At 52.4% G+C, this 11188-nt stretch overlaps 1 protein-coding gene across 2 annotated transcripts in view; it reads right to left on the reverse strand.

Annotated features, from left to right (window-relative positions):
- Positions 1-10036, reverse strand: part of RASL12 (RAS like family 12) — a 31026-nt gene extending 20990 nt beyond the window's left edge. For both annotated transcript variants that reach the window (XM_027571551.2, XM_027571550.2), the window contains exons 1-4: positions 9721-10036; positions 7536-7592; positions 1954-2027; positions 1059-1249 (exon numbers count right to left, since the gene is read on the reverse strand). In XM_027571551.2, coding sequence (XP_027427352.1) covers positions 1059-1249; positions 1954-2027; positions 7536-7592; positions 9721-9823 — 425 coding nt within the window. In that variant the 5' untranslated portion in view covers positions 9824-10036. The remainder of the gene's footprint in view (positions 1-1058; positions 1250-1953; positions 2028-7535; positions 7593-9720) is intronic.
- Between the last annotated feature and the right edge of the window lie 1152 nt (positions 10037-11188).

An 11188-nucleotide genomic window follows, 5' to 3' on the forward strand; every position in this document is an offset into this window, starting at 1 on the left:
CTACGATTCCTCAAAAATCACCTTTCGGTTTTAAGATCACACAACTTCCTTCATTCCCTGGGATGGAATTTGTCTTTGTCTGAGGGCTTGATGGCCTTTGAAGTCTCCTACCATGGCCCCTCTTCATGAGACTGCACCTCCCTTTCCCACTGCCCATCTGATTTGTTCTGCAACAAAGTTCCCCTCCTGGCTTATCGCAGCCAATGGGCCTTTGGGGTCTGGGGAAGCAGGAGTGATTGGCCATGAACAGGGAGGGACAGATGGAAGATGGGTGGAAGGCGCCACATGTTGAAGGTGGACAGGCCACATAGGACAAATGTCAGTGTTGGGACAAGGGCAGTGGGATTATTCATCAAGTGGGAGCATCGTGCTTTTGGGGGCCAGGCAAGCAACTCAAATGTATGGAGAGAGTGGAGGAAAGCCATGGGGAGTGGTAAGTCCTGAGTCAGCTGGAGAGGGCATACCCCTCCTCAAAGCATTCCAATTCCAGGTTTTTTAAAATACTGTGCTCGCCAAGCAAAATGCTGCAGTGTTTGCTGGTAATCTGCCCTCTGGCCCAGTCGGCTACCTCTAATTCAAGTCCAGCCCATTCTAAGAGAAGCCGCCCTCAGCACCGCCAACGGTTGGAGTGAGCGTGGGGCCATGCTTGGGTGAGGTGAGAGCTGGTTGGACCAGACCAGACACCTGACTCAAGGAGCCAATCACAGCCTTTCTTCTCAGAACTGGAATTGGGCACTGAATAATAACCAGCCAGCTATGGGGAGTGAGGACGGAACGTCATATAGACAGGCAAGAGAGGGTGAGGCTGAGAGAGACCACAAAGCCCCATGAGGATGGAAGGAGTGGCTTTCCTGCTTTTAGCGTCCAACTCCTGTGTGGGCCAGAAGCTCTTCCCTTCCTGCCCTGGCCTGTCTGGAAGGCCACGCACACTGTACCCTTTAACCTAAGTTTGCAGGGATTACTTTCCTTAGCAGCCCAATAATCCCCGATGATGACACGCAGCCTTTCCAAATGAGGACAGCGGGCTCCAGAGAGGAGGACACCCCGTCCGCGCTCACCTGTACTGGGCCATGTCCAGCTTGTTGCCCAGCAGCAGGGCAGGGGAGCTGCGCTGTGTCTCCTTGGCGTGCAAAGCCAGCAGCTCCAGGTAGCTGCTGCTGTCCTTGAAACTCTGGCGGCTGTCCATGCTGTACACCACCAGGAAGGCGTGGGCCCAGTTCAGGTAGCGCTCACAGTTCCTAGGGGTGTCCTGGGCGAAGGAGGGAAGCCTCGCTGGGGGTAAAGGCCTTCACCTGAGCTGCTCCATCCCCACCTCCCCACTCCCTGGGTCTTTGTATATTGTTCTCCAGCAGGGCCCTTTTCAAAGGGGCACTTCAGTGTGGATTTGGCTTGGTGTGAAAGGAGGCATTGTCTCGGGAGCCTCACTCCCGCCACCCAGCCAGAGGCTTGGAGACCTTGGCCTCTGGGGCACAGAGCCAAGACTCTGGCATGGCTGCTACGAGACCCGGCTGTCCCTGGGCACTGCTGGTTTGGGGTCAGGTTGATGGTGCCCCTGGGCTTCTGAGAATAATTGGTATCCAGTCCTGGCAGGGCGTGGTGAGGACAAAGGGGGAATGTGTGTACTGAGGGGACCTGGGCCGGGGGGGGGGGGGGGCCTCTGCGTAAAAGTGTGTGCCCCGTCACCGTATGTGCATGAGCATCAAATCCCAAAGCAGAGGATCTCAGAGCTGACGCCAGCAACCATCAGGTCTCCCCAGGCCCCGTCCCATCCCTCCTCCCTTGGCAGATGAAAAGATTCAGGTCCAGAGAGGTCAGTGCCTCATTCAGGGTCACATAGCAAACTAGAGCTTAACAAGTTTACAAATTCCCATCTGAGGGCTCCACTCTGGGAGCAGGACTTCTCAGGAGGGTGCACTGACTCTCAGCTCTCCATGGGTAATGGGGGTAATTTACCGGGTCTGCAGTATCCATGACCCTCAGGTGGACAGGCTGGTGGTCCACTGTCTCCTCGGAGCTGTAGGTGTCCTCTGCAACAGATGGTCAGCCAGGTCAGAGGCAGGCCAGCCAGAGCTCAGTGGCAGACTGGGTCTGAGTCCCAGCCTCCCTGTGCTAGGCCCTGGGGGATCTATTCTGGGGCTGGCTGAGTTGGGACAAACTGGAAAGGCCTTGGCTCTCACCCAAATGGAGGACACAGACAGAACCTCCCACCCAGGAGATGCTGCTCTGTCAGGACTCAGAGCATAAGAGGTCAGTCACAGAACACGCCACAGGGGATGGGACTGTGTTCTGGATCCACCCACCAAGCCTACAGGATGGAGTGTGTGGCCCACGGGCTTGGTTAGCAGCAGAGGCCTCTGGAGTCACACTGCCAGCCCATCCCTCCCAAACCCCAAGCTTCCCCACCCTCTTCCCTCTGACCACAGTACCTGGCCCGCAGGAAGCCCCCAGTGGGAGAAGGGATGGGGAAAGAAAAGCACACAACATATGGTGGGGTGTGTGTGTGTGTGTGTGTGTGTGTGTGCGCGCGCGCGCGCACGCGTGTGCGTGTGCGACTCCATTCAGAGGTCCCTAAGAAGGCTTACAAATAATTCTTATCAAAATAATAGCAGAGAACTCTAGTGTAGTCGAATATTTTAGGTTGGACATGTGGAATCAACACCCAACTTCAGCTACCTTTTAGCCATGTGACTTGGCCATGTCATTGCTGTTCTTTTGAGAATCTGTTTCCTCCCTTTACAATGGCCTGCCTCTGACCAGCTCTGTTTCCTGGGTGGCTCAGTCGGTTGAGCATCCAACTCTTGATTTCAGCTCAGGTCATGATCTCGGGGTCCTGGGATCGAGCCCCGCTTTGGGCTCCACGCTCAGTGCAGAGTCAGCTTATCCCGCTTCCTCTGCTCCTCCCCCCCCACTCTCTCTCTTTCAAAGAAATAAAGTCTTTTTTTAAAAAAAAAAGTAAAATAGGGATAACATGATAACACTGGCCAAAAGTTTTCCAGATTTTACTCTGTGCCAGGCACTGTGCTAATGCTTGTCCCCGTACCCTCACAGGGCTGCGTGAGGACTGGATGGGCCCCTAGGCATGGGGCCTGGCCCACCATAAATGCCTGGTAAAGGACAGTGGGGATTGCGGTGCTCGAAGTTTACAGGGCAGGTTCACATTCCTAGGTGATTTTTTTTTTCTTTTGAAATCATTTTAGACTCATGTGGATATTGCAAAATAGTACAGAGAGTTCCTGTGCGCCTTTCCCTCTGCTCCCGGCAATGTTAACACCTTACATAACCATAGCACAGTGATCAAAAGCAGGAAATGGACATTGGTTATATACTATGAACTAAACTGCTGACCTTATTTGGATTTCATGAGTTTTCTTTTTCCTTTTTTTTTTTGGTTCTTATGACCTCAAACCTGAGAAAGCGCAAGTGGCCAGGCATGCAAAGAGGACCTCATTGTCATATTGGCCATCATTCTCCCTATCTCCAACCTCCCCCTATGCCACTGGCCCATGTGTGTGAGTGCACTTGGCCGTCACCTTTCCCTGGGTGCCCCCGTGCCCCAAGTGACCCCAAAGAAGACCTCTCTGGGCAGAACTGGGGCTCTCTATGCCTTCCTCCACCACCCGCCCCCAACCCTGGCTGAGTTCACAACCACTTGTCTCTGAGAGCCCCTGGCAGTCAAGCCAGGCCTGGACACATGCCAGGTCTACTAGCAGCCAGCAGGAATCACAGACAGCTCCCATCCCCAGCCTGTTTGGGGACTTGGATAAATAGCTGCTCTTATTCAAAGACAAAAAAAAAAAAAAATCTAATGGAAAATATGCCCCAAACGTTTAACTATATTTGGTGCAAGAAGAGCTGCCCCTAGATGCCTACATCTTGTTCAAATTTTTCTTTATTTTTCTGCCAAAGTTGCCTGATGTACCCCTTTTAGTTGCTCCACACCCCCTTCCCCCACCCCCAAACAGGCACTGCATCCTCAGTCCAATGAAAAATATTAGCCCAACGTTGGTCTCCTGGGGTTCCTCACAGCAAACAGCCTTTCAAGGTTACTGTTAGCTCCGCTGTAGAGAGATGAAGCCCAGAGGAGGAGAGAACTTACCCACTGCCACACAGCACCCCATCAGTGGAAGGAATGTGAACTCGGGTCTTCTCACCTGGGCTACCTCTCCATGGGGACCCCCTCACCTTCTGCTCAGGGTACCAGCTGACCCTCTAGCTCTATGTCAGCAGAGTGCAGGGAAAGAGCAGAAGCTCCAGTCTAGGTGTGGCACATGCATGGGTGAGCTGGGGGAAGCCTCGCAGATCAGTTTTATCCAGCTGCCTCCCTCTTGGCAAGTGAGGTGACTGGGGATGGGGGGGTCCTTTCCAAGTTACAGGAATGTCCTGTCTTCTCATCACCAAGTCCTGCTCTCCAGGGCATTCTGGGGTCCTTAACCACATGGGTTTCATAGCTCCTACTTCTAAATAATATTCTGAGGACTTGCATGCTGAGAGAAGATTCTTTTCATAAACTATTTTCCCGATTTATGCAATAATAATCTTTTTAAAGGTGGTAAAGGTGCTCTGATCAGAGTGTGTGTAGGATGATGCCTCAGAAATGGTGCCCATATCCTTGCTGGAGCAGGATGAGGGCAAGAGAGGTGAAAAGCTGTCATTCTGCCCTGGGCAAGCCAGGCGAGGTGCCCCCAGCTCCTCTGTGAGGGGATGCTCTCCTGGGGGCCCCTGCCCCTTCATGGAGCGCTCAGCACAGGCATAGACTTTCCATTGACACTGATTCTCTCAGCTACTACCAGCTCTCCCAGCCACAGCCCTTACTCAGAGCACAGGCTATTGGCCCCATCTTCCAGATGGGGAAATGGAGGCTCAGAGACACAGTGCCACACAGACTTCTGATTCCAGGCCCTCAAAGGCATAAGGCTGCCCTTATGGGAAATCTGCTGGAGTGGTACCCATCTTCCTTTGTACCTGAGGTTCTCCATAGGCAAATCACTGAGACCTCTCTGCCTCAATATCTTTACCTGTAAAATGGGGATAAAAGCTGGAACTCTTCTTTAAAGGTTAATACTAAAACCAAAATTCAATCTCATGTTTAAGAGCATCTATGTTGTGCCTAGTATCGCACTCCATGCTAGAAATGGGAATGAATAACGCAGGTCTCCACACTCAAGAAGCTCACTCAGGGTTCAAAGAAGACCTTTTGAAAAGAGAAGGAGCTGTTTTATATGTCCCAGTAGCTAACTCTCCCCTTGGACGCTCAGACTTTTCTCCCCAGAAAGAAAGGCTCTGGACCCGGAAACCCCACTATTGCTGTGGCCAGCCATGGGATAGTGGCTGGAATGTTCAGACGGTAGGGCAGAACTCCCAAGGAGTGGCACTGGCCTCCCAGGATGCTGAAGGAGAGCGTCTGGTCATCTCTCCAGCTGACAGGCTCTCAGGCCAGGGCAACTGACCACCGTGGAGCTGTTGCCCACCACCCCCAACCCCGGACAGCGTGACCACGCATTCCACTATCAGGTGAGAACTCCAAAATTACTCAATCAGGAAGCCCAAACCACCACTGCACTAGGCTATTCTGGGGGGACCCTGCAAGAAGGGCAGGGATTGGGGGTAGGGAGAAAGACACTTGGAGGCAGGCTGCCAGAGAAAATACAGGATGGCCATTTAAATTTGAATTTCAGAGAAACGGCTAATATTTTTTAGTGTAAGTATCCCCCACCTGAGCTAGGCAGAATTTGTCTTTTGAGGAACCATCCTTGGAAATCTCCATGTTTCCTTCCCCAACTCCCCTGCTTGTACGCCTCTCCTTCCCACCCCCTCCCCGTTTTCAATTCCCCCACTCCGTCTGATTTCATCTTCTGGCCTCTCTCAATGCCTCCTCTGGCCAGCACACAATTACACCCTGTGTCCCACTCCAGTGCTAATCAAATGGGGTCCCCTCAGACCTGCTGTATGACTCTGGCCTGGAAGCCTCAGCTCCTTGGGCCTAATTCTTCCTCTGTAGCACCAAGGGGCTGGGTTAGAGTACAGGTGGTCAAACCAGCTCTGAGAAACAAACTCCTTAGGGACTGTCAGTGAGTCAGCTGCCCTGTACTCTTGACTTAACCAGGGGACCCTCCCCCTCTGCTTTCTCTGCTTGACACCCTGGGGTTCTATTTAAGATCACCTGGGAAGAAGGGCTTCTGCTACTTAGGGAAAACATTCTAAATAGCCCTGAGGTCCCTTTCTGCTCAGACACTGGGATTCAATATTCCAGCCTGAACTGAGGGCCCCAACGGGCTCAGGGGAGGTGTCACAGTGCGTCCCATCAGAGGCCTACTGCAGGTAATGCTGTAGTGCGGAGTTTCCAGTCTGCGCCCCATAGCCCTGCGTTTCCTGGGAGGGTCCCCAGGGGTCCCACAAATGCTTTATTGGAAAAAAACAATCCGAGACTGTAACCCCCCTTTTCAAAAGGCTAAGCATATCCAGACACTCCTCCTCATTCATCCTACTGTTAGCTGTTTCTCTGAAATTCAAATTTAAATGGTCACCCTGTATTTTCTCTGGCAGCCTGCCTCCAGTATTTTTCTCAAGAACAGTTTACAATAAACAAATGTTATAAATGTAAACTTTAAGGAAAGAGGAAGGAGGGGCGCCTGGGGGGCTCAGTTGGTTGGGCCTCTGACTCTTGATTTCAGCTCAGGTCATGATCTCGGGGTCCTGGGATCGAGCCTCTAATCAGGCTCTGTGCTCAGCAGGGAGTCTGTTTCTCCCTCTGCCTTTCCCCCTGCTTGTTCGTTCTCTCTCTCTCAAATAAATAAAATCTGAAAAAAGAAAAAAAGAGGAAGGAAAACTGAACATGCGTTGAGTGTCTACTGTAGATCAGATACTAGGATAAATTTTTTACATCCGTTATTTCTTTAATGCTCACAGTAATTTTCTGAGATAGGTATCTTTATGCCCATTTTACAGATGAGGAAACAGAAGCTCAGAGAGATTAGGTTATTGCTTCAAGGTTGCACAGGCAGTAACTAGCAGAGCTAGGGTTCAAACTTAGCTCTGATAACAGAGCATCCTTTCTTCCAGTATACCATGATATGGCTATTGAACGGGACAAGTTTTCTTGTGTGCTTCAAAAATGGGTCAGAAGCCAGTACCACTAGAGAATTTCTCTCAAGTGTTCTGTCCAGCTTTTTTGGAAAAGTACGAGTGACCATTTTGAAGAATAACACTTAATGGTTATAGACGTTCTGCTATGTTTTGTGTTTTTTGTTTTTTTTTTTAAGTCTCACCATACCTCATATTTTAGTGCAAATCAGCCTCTCGGTTCTCTTAATTAAGCCAGTCCCCCAACCCCAGTTGTCTGGAGTGGGCTGTGGAAGGATGTCTTTCTGGCACTTACACCATTTTGTCCCATGGGCTGAGTCATCCTGGTGGCACCTCCCCTTTGCCCTCAGATGATGGATCCTAGTCAGGCCTGGACCCACCACAGTGTAGGCATGTGTGTTGTGGGGGACCCAAGTGGGACACAGTAGGAGGAATGAGGAGGAGTGGTTCCTTACCCAAGTTGGGGTCGTATTCGCTGATAAACCTCCTGGTCAGAAACTTCACGGTCAGAGCTGCAGGAAGCAGAAAGAAGTTGGCTCAGTCTCCCCCTGCCGCATCTGGCTGCTGGCCCTGGAGGTTGCCCCTCTCATTTTAGGGAGGTCTTATCTAGCCTCTGTGACTGCTGGCTGACACTAAGCTTAGTTCTCTGGGGGAATGAGTCTGGGAGCTGAGGAGTTGGTTTGAGAAGCTCAGCAAAAACCAGAAATATGGGGAACCATGCCCCTCCAGTTGCATCCTAGCTTTTTTTTTTTTTTTTTTTTTTTTTTTTTTATGGCAAGAAAAGCCATGAGAGGCAAGCCTAAGGGGTGTTTATAAAGACCTGAACTGGGGGTACCTGGGTGGCTCAGTCGGTTAAGTGTCTGCCTTCGGCTCAGGTCGTGATCTCGGGTTCCTGGGATCGAGCCCTCAGTCGGGCTCAGCGGGGAATCTGCTTCTCCCTCTGCTCTTCCCCCTGCTTATGCTCTCTCTCATTCTCTCTCAAATAAATAAATACAATCTTAAAAAAAAATACTCAAACTGAGGGGTCCAGGAGTCATGTTACCTTAGGGTCAGCCTGGTGAAACTCAAACTGAAGGGAGATATTCCCCACCCTGGTCAAGTCGTGAAGATTCTGAAATGCGGAGCATCTATTCCGGTTTTGGCTATAAGCCAAAGAGTAAGAGCTGAGTTGATCAGTCTGTGATCCCTGGGAGGAGTATGAACACTCACGTCCCAAGTAAACACCCTCCAGTCCTTGGCCCCCTTTGTCTCAAGTCTTGACTGTCTTGGGCCTCAGGGGTGTCCCGAAGAATGTAAAACCTAAAATGAAGTTCTCCCCAGGTGGAATTCATTAATAGAACTCTGATTTAGTTCAGAATTTAGCCACATAAAGCCCAGGGCCAGCCAACTATTATGCTGGACTCTTAAAAAGTAATGTGACATTTTAAAGAAAATCCTTAAAATTCTTTCCCAGGGTTCCTAACAGTGTCATTTTGCAAACTACTACCCAGGGAATACATACTTTAAAATTTAAATTCCTCCATTCATGTAGTCACTGGCTAAACTGTACCAATGACAGAGCTACAGACACAATTTGATTTTCAAAGGGAAGAGGGCAAATCTTTTCTGTAGGAAAACATGATTCAGAGTCCCCTCTCTGAGTCAGGGGGCTGGTTTCAGAAGTGGAGAGTAGGATCCCAGCGAGTCTCAAAGAATACTCGGGGGGAGGAAACTCATAGCTAACAGCCCATGTTGGCCAGTCACTAATGGCAGTAACTGTAACACAGCCAGCCGAGGAGCCCCCTCTGTCCTCCTACCTTCAGCCCCCTGGGACTGTGAGTGGCCAGGGGGCAGGGGTGAACCCTTTCTCTGGGACTCTGCCTGTGGTGACATCGTCCGCCCTACCCACCTGGGCTCCACCTGGGTGAGAGCTGCCAGGAGTGGTTATGGCAGAGTTCAGAGTTGGCAGAAAGGATCTCAGTGGCAACCCAAGATCTTGGTTCATCAAGAACAAGTCCCAGGCACCTGGGACCATAGTCCAATGTGTTTCCAGAAAGTCACGAGAGGGGTCTGACTTGAAACAAATACATTTGATAAGAATGCACACTTTGTTCGTTCTATCCCGGGAATTGGGGTGAGCCCCTCCCTGGAAAATCCCAATAGTCCAGTGACCTCTACCACCTCCCTTCATCCCCAGCCTAAACCGAGGAATAACAAGGCTGTGACTAAGCTCAAAGGGGCCTGGGCTGAAGATTAGTGCCTAACAGGTCCCTTTGGTGCTAGTCACCAGAGCTGACTGCTGGCCCCAGGGAGAGGAGATGGAAGGTGCTGAACAGCAAGGGAGAGATCAGCAGAGGACCAGGAGACACAGAGACAGGCAGAAAGGAGAGATACCTAGTGTCACAGACACAGAAGGAAAGACAGGCGAGGAACCCAAGACAGATGAGAGATGGAGGAGCTGAGGACAAACTAGAGAGAGAGCCAAGCAACAGAGAAAATGAGGCAAAGAAAATCACGCTGTCTGACCCAACCCACCTGGGTGCAGGAAGCCCCCAAAGTCAGTGGGGGAGCCTGCCTGCAAGCAAGTCCACAGCGTCCACACCCGCTCCGTCTCTCGGGTCCCCACCCAACCCCTTCCCTTCCGCCCCCCACTCAACTCACCGGACTTGCCGGCCCCACGACGCCCCAGGATGGCCAGATTAACTTCGAGGGGCGCGCTCTGCGGCCCGCTGCCCACGCGGGGTTTCCCGAACACCAAGGACATGGCGACGCTGCTGAGAGGGACACCGGTTCTTGGGAGAAGGGCCCTGGGCAGCGTGCCCGCCCGTCGGGGCCCTGCCGAACGAGCCGTGGGCTCCCCCCGCGCTCGCGGACTCGGCCCCGTCGATGTCCGCGCCCGGGGCCCGGCGTCGAGCGCCAAGCGGGCTGCGTTCCCGAGGCCCGGCCCAGCCCTGCGGGGAGGAGGAGCCGGTGGAGGCGGGCGGGAGGGGCCGCCCCTGAGAGCCGCCACACTCCTTGTAAGGGCTGCGGGAGCCCCCCGCGGGGCCCGCTCACCCCGCTCCCCACGCTGGGAGGGAGCTCCGGGCTGGCCGCGCACCCCACAGCTGGGCGCCGCCTCGAGGGCCGGACGCTGTCACCGCGCTGTCACCGTCCGGAGCGCCCCCGGACCCTGCAGGGAAGGACAAGGACGGGGAGAGGGAGGCCCGGGGTAGGGGACTAGAGGGGAAGGATGTTTCCAGCCTTGTCTGAGCCTCCGCTCAATCTCTTCGCACCTGCAAGAAAATCCAATCCTTCCTTTGTTCTACCAAGCAGGCCCTGCCTCCTCCTCCGGGAAGCCTGCCTGGTTCAACTCCCAGGCTTGTCCTTTCTCTAGGTCACAGTCACAGCCAGCTCAGCCTTGGCACACAACTTCCCCCACCACATTACCCTGCCCTTCGGTATGGGGACTCTCAGGCATCATTGCAACCCCCAGGCAGAACCCTGGCTCCTGGGAAGGAGCCTTAACCAACATTGCACGGTCAGTATGGGTCCAGCTTCAAGAAACTTAACCCATCTTAGATTACTGTTTTCTCCTTGATGGGAACTAATGAGTTGCATGTGTTTGGCGCCTAGTGTGTAAATGGGGTATTTTATTCTAAACCCTGGCATTCTCTCTTGCCTATAATGATTCTAAGATTGGTGGATGAGCCTGGGAGGGGTCACCTGTCATTTCTTTTGGGACCCAGGGTAAATCTGGTCATGATGGACACAGAGCAAAGGGCCCATGTGGGAAACATGGACACTTAGGATCTAGTCCCAGCTCTTTCACGAGGTCACCCTGGGCGAGTCACCTCACTTCTTTGAGCATTGGTGTCCCCATCTATAGCACTAAAGGAAGGGAAAAATAAATCCAACTTTCCATGACGTGATTCAGGCCTAATAGAGAGTGACAGCATCAGGTCTGAGTACTGTCTAGAACCCAGTGGAGCCTCTCTTTTGAAATATACTCCAGGGCTAGAGTGGGGTAGGGCATGGGAGTCTCAGAGACCTCTCACTTCAGCCCTTCTCCCTCCAACACCCCCCAACTCCCCCTCCTTGCCCCAGTTAATCTACCCACCCACGTGAAAAAGAAACCATGGAAAGCCAGATC

This window comes from Zalophus californianus, chromosome 6 (genome assembly GCF_009762305.2).
Source record: "Zalophus californianus isolate mZalCal1 chromosome 6, mZalCal1.pri.v2, whole genome shotgun sequence".
Taxonomy (NCBI): domain Eukaryota; kingdom Metazoa; phylum Chordata; class Mammalia; order Carnivora; family Otariidae; genus Zalophus; species Zalophus californianus.